Source organism: Mauremys mutica, chromosome 2 (assembly GCF_020497125.1).
Source record: "Mauremys mutica isolate MM-2020 ecotype Southern chromosome 2, ASM2049712v1, whole genome shotgun sequence".
In the NCBI taxonomy this organism is placed as follows: Eukaryota; Metazoa; Chordata; order Testudines; family Geoemydidae; genus Mauremys; species Mauremys mutica.
This window is the reverse complement of record NC_059073.1, coordinates 75,852,131-75,872,525: the sequence shown is the minus strand read 5'-3', so window position 1 is coordinate 75,872,525 and position 20,395 is coordinate 75,852,131. Positions and strand designations below refer to the sequence as shown.

The following is a 20,395-nucleotide window of genomic DNA, read 5'->3' as shown; positions in this document are numbered from 1 at the left end:
ACCCTGAGGGGAAAAGGACACTGCCCAACTTACTTGGGGGTGGGTCTTTTGTTCATGGTTTGTGTTTCTGAACCCTAGTTGTGGTGTTTTCCCAAATTAATGCTAAGTTAATTCCCTCCTTTTATTACAAGTTTTTGCTACACTCAGACTCTGTGCTTGCAAGAGGGGAAGTATTGCCTCTTAGAAGCGCCCAGGGGGTGGTGTGTAACTGTCCCAGGTCACTGGGTGGGGGCTTGAGCCGGTTTTGTGTTGTATTGTTGAAAAGGAAACCCTAGATACTGAACCCAACCCTTGTTGCTGCTGGCTCCACCTGGCAGAAGGGATGGATATCTATACCTATATCTAGAGAGAGAGAGAGAGAGAGAGAGAATTGGTCCTAAATAATTAAAAACAGAATATATGGCTAACAAATGTTTTTCTACATAGATGGATAAATGGTAAAAGTATGTCACAACTATACTACGACCAGAAACATCAAAACTGGCCAGAGATATATTAAACTCTAACTATCTGATTAAAAAAAATACAGACAAAGCTCATCTGCCAAAACAAGAAACCTATATAGCGAGTCAGGCTTTTTCTACTCACTTCTTTGTTGGTACATTCAACCCAGTATCTGTCGAGAGTGAAGTTTTCTCTGCATCTCTTATGTCCAAATCTGAGATGAGAACCTCAGTTTCAGTATCCAATAGGGATGGAAGCTTCTGTTTCTCTAGTATTTCAATATTTGAGGGTTGCACTAGTGCCTCAGTTTTTAAGAATGTCAGAGGCTCTTCTATTGATGTTTCAAGATGTGAAGATTGCTCCTGAACCTCAAAATGTGAGAGACACAAAAATTCTAGTTCCCCTCCTTCCACCAGCTCTTTCTTTTCTTCTTCCTCCTCCTCCTCCCCCCACAGTATGTCAGGATTTGAGCTTTGTATATGGGCTTCAGTTTTTAATGACGGCAGAGGATCCTCCTCCACTGCTAGTATTTCAAGATTTGGGGTTTGCACGTGGTCCTTAGTATGTACTGGAAATTTAGCATCCTCCTCCTCCTCCTGAAGAGACAGCAGAGCAACAGACACTTGAATCTCCACTTCCTCCTTGACCTGTTTGTCTGCTTTTTCATAGTGCTGTAATAAAGAACAAAAACTCACCATAATTATAGCCATCTAGTCTCCAAAATTAAAATTATACACCTTAGCCAAGAAAACTGCTGTCTGAACACAGCACCCAGTATAAATCTTCATCATGAGCCAAGTAACACTCTCCTTAGGCAGACTGCTCACTCGGCTGCTGTACTTTATGTGGGCAACAGCTTGCCACTGGTCAATGCCTACCTCTGTAAAAAGAGAGGCAAGGGTAAGGCCAAGAATATCCCAGAGGCAAAGATGTGGTTATGACCTAATGACACAGGTTGGTGCAGAACATCTGCTGACTAATCTTAATATAGCAGACATAGAATGAACCACTTATGGCCCTCCTTACAAAAAGATGCAGAACAATGACAGAAACAGGACTAGATGCAATTAGTATACTTTGTGCATACATTCCACTTACATACAGTGACTACAGCACATAAGCTGTTCAAGTGCACTCCTGCAACGCACTCTAAAAGAACATTTGGAAAAACACTAGTCCTATTGGAGGTCTGAGAGTCAAAGCCAAGGCATGATAATATATAGAAATTATTCAGATATATATAGTTTTAAAATATAAAATTAGACTGTGATGCATTATTAATTATGTGACTTCTGTGCATGGTTCTTTTACACCAACCAAGATAGGGTCCCTGCCCTGAGAAGTTTTACAACAGCCATCACAAATATATCATCAGTATCTCTATGATAAATTAAGTACCTTAATTCAACTAAAGAGACAGTCACCTAAAAAAAAAATTGTATTTGTCCGAATTGTTTTCCAAGTTAACACTAAAGATGAATATACCTAAAAGAGGTTAGAAAAAAATATTTTCTTTTTCAGTCTGTTCACTTTGTGAACTTGACAGCTCTGTGTGTGAGGCCAGCAGGTTTCCCTTGTTTGTTCCCTTTCAGAGGAGAGAGAGGCATTTCTAAGAATAGGAATGTGTGACTAAAATCACAGGAAGATTCACTGGCAGGTGTAGTATAGGGAACAAGTTTTAACTCATTTTTCTGTATTGACTTGATTTCTGTTAATAATAAAATATTATAGCTAATAATAATAATCATATAACGTAACACAGCAGTGTCTTCCAGTTTTAACAAACAATACTGAACCATAAAAAACTTTGATAATACAGACCGGCTCATTCCATTTAGTAAACTGTTTCTCCTTCAAGGCCTTTCACAACTTTGCCCCTTATCATTGACCCACACCCTTTTACTCTGCTAGAGAAGCCTATCTCACTGGTCCCTTAGTATATTTCCCATACCATCATCATATTGTACTCTCCCTCCTCTCAATTCCTTCCTCAGACATCCTACTTCTCCTCATAGCTCTTAACTGATTACTGATGTCAACAATACTGTCACCAACCCATTCCCTACTTTTGTTTTAAAAAAATACTTTAAGAAAAATCTTTTGCCTGAGTTGCCCCAGTGTACTTCGTAATATCAGTCTATTATTCTATAAGCTGTGTCATAGGGTAAGCTTAGTGTTTAAGAGTGTTAAGGAACACTCCCATTGAGAAGGAAATTACATCAGGGTGCATGAGACAGGAGGTGTGACTAGAAACCCGGCCTGTTGGGAAATGTAAGGGCTGCCTAAGTTCAGTCCAACCATAGGCACCCACAGAGAAAAAATGGTGGGTGCTGAGCACCCACCGGCAGCCCCCCTATCAGCACCTCCTCCTCCCCACAGTGCCTCCTGTCCACCTGCAGGTCCCGCCAATCAGCGCTGCCCCCTTCCTCCCCGCACCTCCTGCCTGTCACAGTCAGCTGTTTCACGGCGCACAGGAGGCTCTGGGCGGAAGGAGGGAGGAGCAAGGATGAGGCGCACTTGAGGGAGGGGTGGAACGGGGCAGGAAGGGGCAGGGCAGGGGTGGTTGGAGGCAGGTGGGGGTGAGGCTTTGGGGAAGGGGGTAGAGTGGGGGAAGGGCTTGGGGCAGATTCGGGGGTCAAGTACCCCTTGGCACATTGTAAAGACAGTGCCTGTGAATCCAACAGCTGTTTGGGAAGACAGCAGGTGACAACTCTCCAGAGCTCCTATGCAGAAGGCTTGTGCCAGAGACTTCAGGAAGCATTAGCTTGCTGGATGAGAATCCACAACTTGGAGGACTGCAAAGAACAGGAACCCCTGATAAAGGACTGGGAAAACTTTTGAACCAAGAGAGAAGACTACATGGTTGCTGAAGCACATATGAACGAAAAGGACTGACTTAGCCAAGGAAAAAAGGGCTGGAAGGTTTGTGATCATTTTATAGTATTAAATCACATCAAGAAAGGGAGCCATATTATGAAAACACCAATTGTATTATCCTTGTATACGAATTTTAAGGAGTTCTTTAAATGTCCCTTCACATTTCAAAACCATCTATTTTTCATCGCATAATATACACATTTAAAACAAAAAAGAACAAATCAAGAGATCCGAATTAACACATACTCGCTGACTCCATTGCATAATTTCCCCTTCTCAGGTCCTTAGAGAGGACCAGTATTGAGTTTACAATGGCAATGGGCCCACACTGGGAAGGGGCCCATTATGGATCCATCTAATCCACCCACATGACTGCGTCTGGTCCCTCACGCAGGAGAGTCCAGCGCCTAGGCCTTGCTCTGTGACTGGCTGCTAGCCAGCAGGTCCTACTTCGCCTATAGGAGGCTTGCCAACCAGCAGCCAAGCTCTGCCATGAAGGTCTGTCGGCACAGGGCTGGTGGGCATTTCCGCCCTGGGTGGGCTCTCAGGGGTCATGTCCCATAGGTCTGCCCTATTCCCCAGTGCAGCTCCTAATAGTCTCTGCTGCCTGCCACCTGTGGGGCCCTGCCCACCTCCCCAGGGCTAAGCTGCCTGGGCCCGGTGCAGAGGCTGGTCTGGTCTGGTCTCACCTGGGCGGGGAGAGGGATGTAGTGCAGGGGGCTCGGCCAGCCCCACCAGGCAATCGGGTTCTGAGGGAGCCTTGCCCAGACAGGCCCTGCTCCCACTCCGGCCTGGCTGATCACACTGCTCTGGTGGGTTCAGAGTGAGCCTCACCCCGGGACTGGCCCTGCTGCCACCTCAGCCCAGCGGATACAGTCACCTCCTGCTGGGGGGCAGGGCACAGGGGAGTGGTTCTCTGGGGGTCATCTGGGTGGGTGCTGGGCAATGGGGGAGATTTGTGTGTTTTGGGTCTCTGGGGTTCTGTGGGGGGGTGCTGGGCAGGGGAAGGTCTGTGGGGGGTAGTTGTGGTAGTGGGGCTGTTGGAGGGGGGTGCTGGGAGGGACAAGATGCCAGTGCAGAGCTGTGTGGACCTATGTTCATCTAGCGGCTGCTGGTTTGTAAACAATGCCCTCGTGCTGAGCTGGGCAGAGCAGGACCGCCCCCGACGCACCATGTCCCATTGACCATGTCCGGCCCCTCACTCTGGGGACCAACTGCCAACCAACCTCCCTCCACCCCTCCATGCCATGCCCCACAGCCCCCATGGGGGCCCACAAATATGTTTGCATCTGGCCCACAAAAGGTTAATCCGGCCTTGCAGAGGACTAGTGAGCCACACGAGTGTGCACTTTGTCCTCACCCCTGTACCCAGCAGAGTTTACCTGGAGAAGGTAATGCATACTGGGGCTATTACCTTTCCTGGAAATTCCACTCCATATCAGGAATCCCTTCCAGGGAAATCCCTAGGACTGCTGTGGCCAAGGAGTCATTGGAAATGCAGATCCAGTGCAGTTCTGCATGTTTCTGGATGGGCCCTGTGGCCAAGTCTGCTGCATCAGGGTGGGGGAGAAACCCAACAGAAAGATTAAGGAGCAACTATGAAGGAATCCTCAGACATTTTCTCCCCATGAGCTCTCTCCTGCACTTTTTACCACAGGAAAGAATGATCCAGTCCTCAGTCTATGGGAATTTTTCCTGAGTAAGGAACTATTAAAACCTCAGGATTTGGCTCTGTGAAGTGATCTGAAAAGCATCTTTGGCTGAATTTTTTTCAAAGGCGTTTAAGGAACCAGGCACCCAAATCCCACTGAAATTCAATGGAAGTTTGGCACTTAACTCCCTTAGACTTCTTTGAAAATCCCAGTCATTTTCTACATTGGCTATCTACACAAGCACAGGACAGGACATAAAATCCAAAAATGGCACTTCAGACTTCGTATGTTGTTACCATAGTCACATTCACTGGGTAGGTTAAAGGCACAAGGCTACTTACTCACAGTGCACCCATGATTATGGCACAATAATACATACCATGGCATAGCTTAATTGATTAGATAGATAGATAGATAGATAGATAGATAGATAGATAGATATAGATAGATAGATAGATAGATAGAGCTAAAGTTAGCACCCACTGCAGCAGGTCCTTCTGGCCATGTGATTTCCTGGTTTGATTCTTCACCTTCCTTCTTAGATTCACCAACCCACTCTGGATGAACTTTGTTTGAACATCTGCAACATGAGATATAAGAAAGAGATTGGCAGATGTTAAACTTTTACCAATGCACAGGTAGGGCTGGTGCCTTAATAGCAGTTGGAAAACACCACTTTTAGGGTGCTGGGAGTTGAGATATCCAACTACAGCATCCTGACAAAGTGCTCTTTGGAGCTATGCATGTGGCTTGATGGAAAAATATCCCATCTTAAGTATTAACAAGAAAAGAGAAAAATGGAGTAATCTGGTTCCTTACACTTTCACTTGATTTTGCTGTGAGGTAGCAATTAGGTCTCCAATATATAAAGATCCCCATCCACACTGTGAGATTTTGCAACCTCCAAAAGACAATCATTTCTGAATTTCCTTCTTTAATAGTCCAGTGTTAAATTATGCACTGCATAGTTTGGATAATATGAAAGTGTTTAAAAAAAATCAGATATTTGAATCATCTACTAGCCTTGCCTAAAGTAATATAACAGGGGTAGCCAAACTTACTGACCCTCCAAGCCGCATATGACAATCTTCAGAAGTTCAGGAGCCGGGGTGCGCCTGCAGGGACTCGGGGCTTCAGCCCTCCCAGGAAGCACCTGCCAGGACTTGACGCTTTAGCCTTTTGGGGAGGGAGGTCTCGGGTTTCAGCCCTGCTCCTGCTGAAGCCCTGAGCCCTAGCAGGCATGCCCCCCAGAGTTGAAGCTCTGAGACTCCCGCTCCCTGCTGGACTGGGGGAGGCATATGGGGTCACATGCCCCCCAGATTTTTGCCAGGATTTGCTGGCCCAGCTTGGTCACAGCTTGTCACCAGGCCCCCTCCTTGCACAGCAGCTGCTGGAGTTGGCAAGCTGGGAGCTGCGGCCGGGGGGAGAGAAAGCTGCAAACAGCATGGAGCTTCAGGGAGAACTGTTGCTGGTAAGAGGGGAGGTATGCCCAGGGGAGGACATGACTCAAGCTGTGGGGAACCTTTAAATTGTAACCACCCACTCTCATCACGCAGCAGTCATCTCTGGCAAAAAGCCCCTAGCCTCACCACCCCGCCACAGGGCAGAAATCCCGAGCTTCCCCCACTTAGTCTGGTAGGCAGAGAATGAGGGGGCCAGTGGGGCTCCGCAAGATGCACTTTATCTGTAAAAGAGCCACATGCAGCTCACAAGCCACGGTTTGGCCACCCCAATAATATAACATTTAGCACTTTTATAAAGCTTTTAATCTTCAAAACTCTTTACAAACTGACAAATTGCACATAGGCATTGACTTCTTGATTTCCCAGCAAGGGGAGCTCGACACCTGCTCTGTCCCAGGCCCCGCCACCACTCTACTCCTTCCCCCAAAGCCCCGCCCTTGCCCCGCCTCTTCCTGCCCCTGTTCCACCCCCTCTCCCAAGGGCACCCTATCGACAAATGGTGCCTCCCTATATTGGGTGGGCACGATTTAAATGGGAGCTTATATGCCGCCCTCCCAACCCCGCCAACACCCTCACCCCCAGCCCAGGGCCACCGCGCTCTCCCTGCCGCTGCTGGTGCTGCTGGTCCCAGACACCACCCTCCCCAGCAGAGGCCCCCTGACAGGAGTATTTATAGTATATGTCATGGACAGGTAACGGGCCGTGAATTTTTGTTTATTGTCCATAACTTTTATTAAAAATACCCATGACTAAATCGTAGCCTTTATAATGACCATATAACATCACGTACTTATATTTTGTATTGAACTGTATTTTATCACCTCATTGCTTTAGACTACAAACTCTCCATGTTCATTACTGGATCCTGTCTGTCTCCCACCCACATAGTGTCTTACATACAGAAGTGGCAAATTCTTTAGAAGCAAAAATATGGCTTACCTTAGAACTGATTTATTGTCTGGTGGAGGGCCAACACAGCAGAAGAATAATCTCCATCTCCCTGTAAATGGAATAGCACAAGATTAAGTGATAGTCAAAATGTCCACAAGATGACAGCCAGGGCACAATGTTTCGGCTTTGTTTGTGTGTGATTGGGCAATAGAAGGCTTCCAAAGACGCCAAGGGCAGTGCTGGGTTTACAATGCCGCCAGTGGTGCCATGGAGCCAGGCCCATGCTCAGAAGGGGCCTCGGCCTGCTCTGCTCGCACTGTGCCCCGAGACCCCGCCAGCTCCCTGCCACTTGCTCCTCTCGGCCAGCCCGCTGGTCAGCCGATGGCTCCTCTCCACCTTCTGGCCTCACCCGCCGGCTTCTCACTGCCCCCTGGCCGGACCCCAGTGCACCTCCGGCTCCAGGCAGTCTCTGCTTCCCACCACCTGGGGGCCCCGCCTGTCTCCCTGGAGCTGAGCCACTTGGGACTGGTGCAGAAGCCTGGCCAGTCTCAGCCAGTTGTGGTGGGGTGACAATGTGGGGGGCTTGGCTGGGCCCCTACAGTCAAGTGGGTCCCGAGGGGCCGGAGCAATTCCCTGCCCCGGGACCAGCCTTGGCTGCGCTGCCAGCTCAACCTGGCAGACACAGTCACATCCCAGCAGGTCTGGTGAGTGGAGCGGCAGGCAGGGCGTGGGGCAGTGGGTCTCTGGAGGGCCTGCGGGGGGTGCTGGGCTGTGTGTGTGGGGGGAGATCTCTGTGTGTTTGGGCACTAGGGAGTGGGGGTTCTGTGTGGGGTGCTAGGCAGTTGTGGTGGGGCTGTGGGCAGGGGGACGCTGGGCAGTTGTTGTGTTGTGCCGGGCGCTGTGCATTTGTGGCAGGGTCTGGGGAGGTGCTGGACATAGCAGGTTTGGGCGGGGGGGGTCTGGTCCTAAGGAAACGGGGACGCGTTGTGGTGTTGGGCAGGGGGGCTGTGTGGCACGACATGGGTCCACCAATGAGGGGAAGGGGCACACTTGCAGCACAGAGCCGAGCGGGCCATTGTGATTCTGCCAACTGCCAGTTTGTAAATAGTGCCCTTGCCCTGGGCTGGGCAAAGCAGGGCCACCCCGCCACATCCCATTGCCCCTGGCTGGCCCCTCTCTCTGGGGATCGACCCCCTTGTGCCATGCTCCATTGCCCCCATGGGGGGCCCACAAATATATTTGGCTCCAGGCCCACAAAAGGTTAATCCAGTCCTGGCCAAGGGACCCACAATACTATTGCCAACTAAGGCATGACTTCTTTAGGGCAAAGGGTAGAGGCCTTTTGTTTTAGAGCTGAAGGACCAGGGCTCTGATCCTGGCTTTCTAGGGGTAAGCAGGCATGTGGTTTATATCATAATGGTATCTGTTGTCTGCAGAGTACGTTTACATTACAAAAGGTTTTTGCCTTTAACTTTACTCATCTCAGGGACTCCAGGAGGATATACGTTAAACATGGAAAAGGTACAGAAATGGTAGAGTCAAGTCCTGGGTTTAGCTGAGCTCTAAGAATCTAATCACAAACTGGGATTTGCCAACTATTTACATATGCAGATTGTCAAGCAACTCCCCTGGCTCCCCATTTATTTCAGGATCACCTCTAAACTGTTCCCCTTAAAGTCTTCCATGGACTTGCTTCGCCATAACTCACAGGTCTCATCACTTGCTTTCTCTACACTCCAATTCAGCTGCTGACTGGGAGTTATATAATGAGGAAGAGGAGGGAGTGAATGGGAAAGGGGTAGCAGAGTGAGGGGATGTGACTGGCAGACAGGGGGACGTGCAGGAAGATGATGGGGTGTACTGAAGAGACTGAAGGACAAGGTAGGTGAGTGGGCAGGAGGAAAGGGTGACTGAGGACAAAGTGTGAGGGCTACGAGGTGACTAAGAACAAGAAGTTTGGGGATTTCTGAGGAAGACAGGGTGTAGGTGCAGGTGACTGTGTTTTTCATGGTGTGTAACTGAACATGGGGTGCAGGGCCAGGAGGACAGAGAGTGGGGACAAAGATCTGTGACTGAAGACAAGGTGTGGGGGCAGGGGCGAGAGCACAGGGTGATTTAGGTGTGGGGGGTAGAGGAAACCAGTAACTGAGCAAACTGGGGGGGAAGGTGCAGGGGTGATTGAGGAGCAGGGGGTAAGGACGGGGAGGGAGGTCTGTGTGGGAGCAGAAGCCGCTGAGGAGCACAGGGTGTCAGTGCAGGGATGCTGAGCAGCACCGGGGGGGGGGGGGGGGCACCAGGGGTGGTGGAGGGGCCTGTGAGGGGGCGGGAGTGACTGAGGAGTACGGGGAGGGGAAGGGAGGGGCGGGTGCGTTCCCGCCTATTTGCCCCGCTCTCCCCCCTCACTCTCTAGCGCCCCTGGCGAGGCCCCGCGCTCTCTCCCTCACCTGTGCTGCCCATGGCGCCTCCGCTCCCAGCCGGCGCCGCATCCCGCACCTCGCCCCCGCGCCGACCGCGCGCTGCGTCAACTGGAGAAACTGTGACCGAGCCTCGACAAGCGCTGACGTTGCAAAAAGCCCGCCACGTGCCCGCGGGCGCATCTCTGCGCGTGCGCTACCGGCCCCCTCCACCCCCCAGCCCCGTGGCTGCAGGCACCGCCCAGCTCCGCGGCGAGGGGAGCCGCAGCCGCAGCCGCAGCCGGAGCCGGAGCCGGAGCCGCGCAGCAGCACGTGACAGCGTTTGCCGCTAGCCGGCAGGGCGGCGTGCGGGGGGTTGCCGGGCTTGGGGGAAAGCTGGCAAACGGGGCTCGCACCGAGAGAGTAACCGCACGTCCCCTGCGCCTTCTGCCCCTTCTAGCAGCCGGTCGGTCACCCGGGTTGTTTGAGACCATAGTATTCGGTTACGACCCATAGTCTCCGGATGACCGTCGCTAGTACCAGCGGCAGCAGATGTACCTGCAAAGATCAGTAACAGTCCAGACTAAAACAAAGACACTGAATTTGTTTGCAGTTAACGGTGGCTTTACTGGGGGGGCATCCCTTACCTAGGCAATAAAATCAGGTTAGAGGGTTGTTTTTTTAACGTTTTAAAAGATTGGAAATGATCAGGAAAGTGTGTCTGGTTGTGCTGTAGCAATTGGCAATTCCTGATTGATGAAGTTTTTGAAAAAACAAGCATTTGAAGATCTAGGTACTCCAAACATGCTGCTTTGGATCAGATGTTCTAAAGTCTGAAACATGCTATTGATTTTCTAATAAATTAGCTGAGATACTTGAGATGAACTAGTATCAGAGGGGTAGCCATGTTAGTCTGGATCTGTAAAAAGTAACAGAGTCCTGTGGCACCTTATAGACTAACAAATGTATTGGAGCATAAACTTTTGCATGCGTCTGATGAAGTGGGTATTCATCCATGAAAGCTTATGCTCCAATACGTTTGTTAGTCTATAAGGTGCCACGGGATTCTGTGTTACTTTTGAGATGAACCGTAGCTAGTAACAGCTATATGCGCTGTTCTGTTTATTTCAGCTTTCAATAAACTGATGTTTCAAGGTTTGTTTTAAAGAAGGTGTCTTTGGTGGGTAGTAAAGTTAAATACCCCAGGGTAGCCTGGAGAAGAAAGTGGACGTTTGTATGTTTGATGTATGCAGTGTGTTAGCTGACTGTAATAGGTTGTATGTATGCTGCTGTGCTCAGTTCGACATGGAATTGCTATTGGAAAAGGGAAAATGTATATGTTTATTTCTGCTTTCCAGTAATCAATCTTCTAAGGCTCCTAAAAAAGCTGTATTCATCATCAGAAGGTGCATTTAAGGAATTAATAAAAGGGGAGATGATAGAGGTATTCCAATTCTGTTCTGTGCCACAGAAACTCAGTTGCCAGACAGTCAGTGTAGGCCCTCCAGCCATAAATTGTTAGGAAGTAGGGATAAAAGAGGTGGCCTGGGTGTGGTGGTGTTTTAGAGTAGGGAAAAACAGTAGAGAGAAAAATCTGTATGAGAGGGAGAGTTGGTTTGTGAGGCTTGAAAGCCTGTCAGAAAGGGGGAGGATTAAAACTCTAGCCCAATACTGTGACAAATTTTATTTATTTTTCTCTAAAGGGAAATAGGTTCCCTTGTTTTTTTTTCCTGAATTAAAGGAGCAGAATCAAAGATCTTGCTTTTCTTATGTTTTATGAGAAGAAAAAAAATAATCTGTATATATTCCTTTTGATAAGGTCCAGTTGTTTAAGAGCATGCCCTGAAAACTGGAAGGAACACTTTGCTTTCCTTGTTATTAAATTTGGAGTGGCTTGCATAATAAAGATTTCAAGGGGGAAAAGCCATGCATACCCATGTCTTTGGCTTCCTTTCAGTAATTACTGATCATTTGGAGAACTTCTTATAATAAAAGCTTCAAATAAGTAAATAATAAAGTTACAAAGAGGGGGGAGCATGAGGCTATATCGGTAGTGTATATGCTGGAAATTTTATCACAAGCTGCCAGCTCTGAGTTGCTGTTTTGCTGGAGGGTGAGTGGAAAGTATGGCTCAGCAGGAAAATGAACAATTATCAGAAACAGTTGGATAGTAGTTTAGGACAAATAAGGTCAGTGTAAAACTATCTGGTTGAAACCTATAACTTAAAATTTAGTACAGTTAATTGGGTAGACTTGATAGTATTTACTTATTAGGTAATATGCTACATATATAAGATCTAATTTCACTTCACATTTTTCACACATCAGGGGTTAGGCACATACTACTCACTGAAGGCAATGGGACTCCTTACATGAGTCATCTTATTCCTGTTTGCAAGATCAGGCACTTAGGTTGTAGTAATCTGTGGAACATACAATACAATTGGAAATGTCCACTATAAGTTTATATTTTTGTAATGCAAATTTAAACATGTTCAGTGCTAGTTAGGTTACCCCTCTGCATCTTCTGGGACTGAAGGGCTTGTTCCCCTCACTTGGCAGTTTTTGAGAGGCAGACAACCAGCGTGAAACTAAATAAGTACAAATGCACGTCCAAGCCCTGCTGCCTGGGAAAACTTGAAATTATTTCTACAGTATGTAGTGCATTACACATTGAATAAATGTCAAGACCTGGGTAGGACACACTGAATCAAATGGAAGAGAGAGCAACAAGCAGTCGTTTAGGGGGAGACAATCTGTGGAGATGAGTGAGGAGAGTAGCATATATGGAGTAAATTAGGGGGACAAGGGACCCCTGCCCCATAGGAGATTAAAATGGGGAGATAGCCATTCTTGCAGCTACAGGGGTTTCTTTCTTCCCTTGAATGTATTGGGGAGAGGTACTGGACCTCCTCCAAGAAGACAACCGGACAATTACAGGTAAAAGGTAGCCTGCTGTGGAGAAGGTTTATGTAGAGAGGAACAAAGGTGTGTCATTGAGAAGTCTATTGGTTCAAATAAGGATGCAAACATCTGAATGTTTTCATGGTTAAGGTTCTGATCTGTAACTCAGGACACTTGAGTTCAGTTCCCAGCTTGACCACAGACTTCTTGTGTGATCTTGGGTAGACTAATTAACATTTCGCTGCCTCAGTTCTCCATCTGTAAAATGGGGACAATAATGCTTCCTTTCTTTCATCCTTATATCTCTTTAGGCACTGGTCCTGTATGTGGCTTCAGTGGGGCTGTGCACAGGTGCAGCAGTACACCTACATGTGGTCACTCACAGGACTTGGGTCTTGGACTTTACAATCTCCAGGGCAGAGTCTGCCAAAATGGGACCCACATCTCCCTTAGGGCCTCTGCTTTTTCATCTTTTCTGAGGATATCACTATTGTGAATTTTTACAAAATCATATGGGGCTGGAGTCAAGGAGAGAGAAGTGTAATACGATAGAACCTCAGAGTTACAGACACCTCAGGAATGCATGTTGTCCATAACTCTGAAATGTTTGTACCTCTGAACAAAACACAGCTCAGGCTCCAGCAGTTCACACTCTGGGCCAGGTTCCAGAGACAGCTAGGCAGCTTCCTTGCAGACGAGCTTGTCCCACTCCCAACCCAGGGTGGTGGTGGTGGAGAAAACAGCTCGTCCCCTTCTCTGCGGGGGGAGGGAAGGTTGGGGGTTTGAAAGCAGAGCCCCCTCCTTGGCCAGGGGGTAAAAATAACACTCATGGCTGATGTATTTTCAGAGATTCAGAACAATTGGGTCTCATTGAGTTCAGAACCTAAAAATGTATTTAGAGACGTAACTTGAGGGACCCATGTTTATTTCACTTTAATGACAAAACTCTCAATCAACTAAGAACCTAGAATATTTTTTTTAAAAAGTTAAAAGTAGTTTAATTTTTTCTGAGTTGCTCTGAAAGTGATTATTTTACAATCATATTTTCATATATTTTACAAAAGTTTCTCTTCCCTGTTATTGTGTGAATGACCAATATAAACAGGCTGACTGAATGACTAATTGAACAAGTGAAACAGTGAAACTGAATTTTGCCTTGAGCTTGTACGTTGCATAGCAGGATGGAATCCTAATCCTAACATAAGCATCTTGGCACTATCAGTACAAATACAGGTAGAAGGATTCTGTTGAGAGGCAACACAGATATTTTTTTAAAACAGTTTGTTTATTTAGGATGTTTTAACAAGTTTACAAATCCTTGCCATGTAATTATCAGAAACAAAACAATAATTACAACAGTTAGCTTTTCTTTAAAGAGACATTATACAGGAATATAGTCATCAGATCTTTCTATTTATCAGGGTGTTACCATATTACAGAGTGAAATCATTACATCACCTACAATACGTCGCTTCTAGTGATTTTTATTAAGTTGAGTGAAATCTCAATATACACATTTAACTGACCAGGCATGTCTAGTATTCAAAAAGAAAAAAAATGGTGGGGTGTGCTGTTTTATTTTGAAAGTGAATGTATTTTGAGTATTGAATAAAAAGTAACTGAATATCTGTCCTCTGTCTGTTTTGATGGGTATGTAATTGGTGTGTTAATTTTTCCAAAATCACAATCTCCCATATTTTTTGAACCATTTCTCTGATTGGACTATTTTTTGCCATTGAGTGGCTACCAATAACTGAGCAGCTACCAGCAGATGAGAGATTAATTCTTCATTTCCCCGTGTGACCATTTCCTCTAGGAAGCCCTACGAGGATTACCAAGGAATTATTTGGTAGTAAAAATCCAACAATTTGTAATATTTGGTTACAGATTGCATCCCAGTACTCTTTAGTGATTGGGCCTTTCCATAATTTATACATAAAATCTCCCCTTCACCACAGTTTCTCCAAAATGTATCCTAATTCTCTCTCTCTCTCCATCTGTGTGTGTGTGTGTATATATATATATATATATATATATATATATATATATATATATATTAACCTGAATGTGAGGGACCATTGAAACATTATTGTAAAGAAATGTTCTTGTATTGTGTTACAGACTGAGGATGCTAGTCCTTTTCCTGCTCGAACCCCTTTCTTGTGGGTTAATTTGTCTACGCACATCCTTTTCCCAGCACATCCTATGTGGACACTTTTTTGTTAGGATAGCTGTCTGCAAAGATGGATGTAAATTTGTTATAATTCTTTTTTTTCCTAACTGATGCCATACTTCTATTTAAAGTTAGATTTCTATATTTTTCTGTATTTCTTTCTCTATTTTTCAGTTTTTCTAAAAAGCAGAGAAGCATAATATCTTACCTGAAAGAACCGGTACAGGGGAGAGTTGGGCAGTTAAAGCTACTTTTGATCTATAAATAAGTTAGAAAAGTTTCTTTACTGAACAGCCTAGTGATATTTACACTGCGTCAATTTTCTTGTTTGTTAAAGACCCAGTGTTTTGGCTGGCTTAAAGCCCCCCACCCCCACTACTGCTTTGAACTTGCTCTCTTCATAGTGTTGCCGGCTCAAAGGGCCCGAGGAGGAGCAACAGCAGGGTTCGTTGCCCGGTGTGCGTCACACTAATTAACACACCAGGGTGGAGAAGCAAACCAAGTTTATTTGAGCCCAAATAAGGTGCCAGGGAGAAAAAGCATGCTCAAATCCTGCACACCCGCGCGCAGGCGGGGTCCCAGCATTTATACCCCCCTTGTTTGTGTAAGCCTTTTGTTTGGTTTTCCCCCTCACCCCTCCCTTCCCAACAGCAGTTACTTTAAACATTACATTTCAGCGTGTTAGAAAAGTTCCCATTTGCATATTTATCTATGGCCTTCACAGCACAAACGCATGCAGATTTTCCTCCCCCTCCTCCCCGCCGCTTTTAGCTGTTTCAAACTGTCCTACAGCTGCAAGCTGAGACAGCTGACAGTTACACATTTTGCTTGCTGTCTGTTAGCATCTTAGGCTGGTTAAAGTTCACAGCATGGAAGACCTTTGGTTACCACTTTGGTTTATTTAGGCCTAGGGACACCAACAATTGTACCATAGAATATTTGGAATAGCTAGTCCACTCTGTTCAGTGGGAGTGTACAAAGTATTGTCACTCACTCATGGTCTTCTATTATTCCATATAAATTTTAACAACATCTTCTGTATTCCTCCTTGGGTTTTATCTGTGGTAATCACAGAAAGATTTTGAAACAGGAAAGAAATCCTTGGCAGAATGTTAATTTTGACTGTGGCTCTTCTTCCCCACCAAGAAATTGAATATTCCCCCTGCTCCCCAGCATTACAGATATATTTTCATTTGCCAAAGTAGTGGTTTGATATTTAAATCACAGAGCTCTTCTAGGTTGGTTAAGATTAGAATTTCCAGGTATTTTATAGAATTTGTTGCCCATTTGAATCCAAATGATTTTGAAGGAGTGACTTTTCAAGAGTCTGGCAAATTTATAGCTAGCATTTCAAGATGTGCATAATGTAATTTAAATCCAGATGCTTTCCCAAAGTCCTGGATTTCTTTAACAACTAGTATTAGGGAAATATCTGTTTTAGATAAAAATAATATAATGTTACTTTCTCCTTCAAGTGAATGTGAACATATACCTTTCACTGCAGGTGTATGGGCGCCCAGTGCACTTAGATCTTGAGATTTTTGCCAACATTACCACTAGGTGGTGCATGTGCCCCTGCTCTCCTCATGCTCTCAGGTGAGAGCATAAAAGGGATGTGTCTGCTGTCTTTCCTCTTACTTCCTTCTTACCACCCGTGGCGAGAGTTGGAGCTCCCTGAAGTTTTTGCTGTTGTAAACAAACTTTTTTGCAAGTAGTTTAGTAAGTTAATATTTAGTATAGTATTCTTGTTGATAGTTGTTTTAGTATCTGGAGGATTCATTATGAAGAAATCCCCAGGTTTTAAACAATGTGCTACATGCAGTGCTGTTATCCCTGTGTGACATCTCCCAGGATACAAGCTGGACTTTTGAACAGTAGTGTCCCCTTAATTCTCCAGACCAGGGCATCTGCTACACTGTTTTGCCAGTGATAAGCACAACCATCAGCATGTAATGGGCACACCCAAAACTACATGAATGCTCTCACAACCAGCTGCTCATGAACAGATACACGGCAACCCTCGCATATCCCTCAGTCCTAGCCTTGCATCTCTGAAATGTGAGTCTTACACTGCTCAAGACCCCCTCGGACAGTGGAAGCTCATAAGTTCATCATTTTATCAAAGATAATGAATATGCAATAGCCCTTGTTAACCTGAGTATATTCCCCAAGCCCTACAACCAAAACCACACTGGTTTAGATAAAATATTAAAATAAGTCTATTATAGAAAGATAGATTTTAAGTGGTTATAAGTGGTATGGGCATAGAAGATCAGAATTGGTTAAAAAAGAAATAAAAGATAAAAAACGCAAGCTGTTTCCTGAACTTAACCAAGGCTAAATTTGAAGCTAGCAGCTTTTCTAACCCCTCTGGATGTTGCAGGCTTTTCACAGTTCTTACTACACAGGCTGGGACCAGTCTTCCCCAGTTCCAAGTCTTTCAAGCAATCTTGTTTCAGTAGAGATGGGGGAGGAGAGAGGTGGCCAGGGGTCTTTGTTCCCCCTTTTTATATCTTGACCCTTTTTATTGGAAAAGTCCTTGCTGTGTCATGGGGTCAGACATCCCCATTGCCTACGTGCTCTGCACTCAGTCCTTCATATGAATTGCAAACTCTTGCATGCGCCTTCTGTATACGTGCAGCTTGAGGTGTTTCCAGGGATGACATGCCAGTCCTTTGTTTATAGTTCTTTTGTTATTTCTAAAGAACTAGTCTGTGGGCATTCCCCAAACTCACAACATGTTTCTGCAACAAACATAGAGCAAAATCTCATAACTCCATATACAATGATGATACACATATGTTAACAGGACAGTAATACTCAAGTGACTATGACTTTTCCAATTATACCTCACAAGGCATACTTTGTACAAGATTTATCATAATTTTATAAAAGTGGTGACCATAATAGTTTAGACTGTCACACCCTGTCATGGATGGGAAGCTAGTTATTTAATATGTCTAGGTGAGGAACATGTGAGGGAGAAATGTTTTATTTGTACCTCCTTCCCCACCAGAACTAAGAAACAGAGAGGCAGTTGCCTGAAGATTCAACTTATGAAGGAGGCAATATGAAGGAGCAAAGCTCGTCCTGAGATACAGGGGACTCTGATTCAGCTCCAAGTGCCCCTCCAGCTGCTTCTCACTCGAAGCACAAGTTGGGTGAAATACATCATATCTCATCTTTCCACTTGGATTGAAAGCATCCTAAGCACTCTGAGTCTGGCAGGGATTCAAAAATTAATTTTTCGTCAAGAAAATCCTTGACCAAATCCTCTGGTACCAGTTTGAAGCCTTCCAAACCTCTACACTTGCCATTCTGTCTGAGGTGATGCTGTCGACTGCGGCTTCATCAGAGCCATTGAAACTGGTGTCATTACCAGTGCTGAGTATTACCGCTGCTCAGCTGATTCGGCCTGTGTTGGTATAGATACGTATGCCAGAGGTGCCCTCCACTCCTCAGGCTTCATTATCAATGGGAGATCTTTGTTTTTCATTACCTGACTCTCCTTTGATAAAGCTGACTCCTTTGCTAGCTCTTGCGATGACATCAACATCACCAGCCTCGTAGATGTCCTCAGTGACCATGCAGGCTCTGCCAGTGCCTCCAGCTCTGTCGATGCTTATCACAACATCAATGCTTGGTGCAGTGCCAATGCACACTCTACAGCTGTTATGACCGATGCACTCTCGGGGGCCTATATCATCAGTGTGCCTGACACCCTCAATGTTGGTTCCCCCGACCTGTTTGGTGCCATCACTACAATCTCCTCCACCAGTGCACTTAACTTGGTCAGATCGTCAACTTCCCCAACTACCCAGAACCCTGTCTGGAACTGCTCCTGTCTACTTCAAGGATGTTTGTTTCTTCTTCAGACTCTGTCAGAGAAGAAAGCGTGTCTTCACCAAGATCTTTTACCCAGTACAGGGCTTTCAGATACCAGATCTGGGAATGACCACTGGGTCCCTTATGGAGAAGCCTCAGCTTCAGGTCCCCTACCATGGATGGCTTATTCTGTGCCATTTGCTCCATGGCCTTATTGGTCATGGGCTGCCCCAAGAGACTGTAGGCATCAATCTCACATCACGTCCAGAAGGAAATTTCCTCCTTCTGAAATGCAGGATCCTTCTGTCCAGCACACAGCTTCATCTGCAGTGCTAGAACTTATGGAGGAGGGGAAGTTGTTGGAGGAATCATTGTCACCAGATGAGGCAGGACTTTACATCTTTTCAAGAATTTATGAGAAGGGTGGCTGCTTCCGTAGAGGTCCAGGCAGAGATTATTCAAGAAAACCTGCATGCTGTCCTGGATGTTTTGCATACTTCCATCCCAGAAAGGGTTGCCCTTCTTATTAATGATGCACTAGACCGAGGAAAAACCACGTACGAGACATGGCCTCCATACCAAAATGGGTGGATGGGTGCTAATAAGCCCCTTACCAAGACTTTGGTTACTTCTTTAGCTACCCAGTTCCTGGTTTGTTGTTGATTAGAGCTGCTTCCCTATTTCCCTAGTCTTTGTTTTATCAGATCTGTCCCAGTAAGGAATCGGTGTGTTGGTGAAGTCTTCTCCAAGTACAATTTTCCCTCCCGCAAGGTGTTGCAGTGTTTTAAAGAAGTCCTTAAAAGATTTTTGGTTTTGGTTGGGAGCATACACTGAGTTCACTATTATTAATAACCCAGCAATTGAGCTCTTCAACAATATAAATCATCCCTCCTTATTCTTAAATTGATCTTTAGTTTGAAAAGGCATGTGTTTAGCAAATATTATGCGCACTCCTCTTTTCTTTTTTTAAGCTGAAGCAAAAAGTCTGTCGAAGCCAATAAATTTTCATGCCCATAATTTGCCACTCCTAAAAATGAGTTTCTTAAAGAAGAATAATCTGAGAATTTTTCTTTCAGTTCTACAAGGACTCTTTGTCTTTTAATGACATTATTTAGCCCTTTGACATTCAAAGATGTCATTTTTAAAAGGAAGAACCATTGAGAGTAACTATTTAGTTTACTGAAAAACTTGAAATTATTGTGATTCTTCAGCTGTTTGATGGCATAGAATCATAGAATCTCAGGGTTGGAAGGGACCTCAGGAGGTCATCTAGTCCAACCCCCTGCTCAAAGCAGGACCAAACCCAACTAAATCATCCCAGCCAGGGCTTTGTCAAGCCTGACCTTAAAAACCTCTAAGGAAGGAGATTCCACCACCTCCCTAGGTAACCCATTCCAGTTCTTCACCACCCTACTAGTGAAAAAGTTTTTCCTAATATCCAACGTAAACCTCCCCCTCTGCAACTTGAGACCATTACTCCTTGTTCTGTCATCTTCTACCACTGAGAACAGTCTAGATCCATCCTCTTTGGAACCCCCTTTCAGGTAGTTGAAAGCAGCTATCAAATCCCCCCTCATTCTTCTCTTCTGCAGACTAAACAATCCCAGTTCCCTCAGCCTCTCCTCATAAGTCATGTGCTCCAGCCCCCTAATCATTTTTGTTGCCCTCCGCTGGACTCTCTCCAATTTATCCACATCCTTCTTGTAGTGTGGGGCCCAAAACTGGACACAGTACTCCAAATGAGGCCTCACCAGTGCTGAGTAGAGGGGAATG

The 20,395-nt window shown here is 45.7% G+C and overlaps 1 protein-coding gene across 3 annotated transcripts in view; it reads right to left on the bottom strand.

Moving 5' to 3' along the window:
• LOC123363479 (spermatogenesis-associated protein 21-like) overlaps nt 1-9,900 on the bottom strand; it is a 31,918-nt gene extending 22,018 nt beyond the window's left edge. For all 3 annotated transcript variants that reach the window (XM_045004465.1, XM_045004464.1, XM_045004463.1), the window contains exons 1-4: nt 9,772-9,900; nt 7,376-7,436; nt 5,457-5,553; nt 589-1,115 (exon numbers count right to left, since the gene is read on the bottom strand). In XM_045004465.1, the coding sequence (XP_044860400.1) occupies nt 589-1,115; nt 5,457-5,553; nt 7,376-7,436; nt 9,772-9,784 (698 nt within the window). In that variant the 5' untranslated portion in view covers nt 9,785-9,900. The remainder of the gene's footprint in view (nt 1-588; nt 1,116-5,456; nt 5,554-7,375; nt 7,437-9,771) is intronic.
• Nucleotides 9,901-20,395: the final 10,495 nt, after the last annotated feature.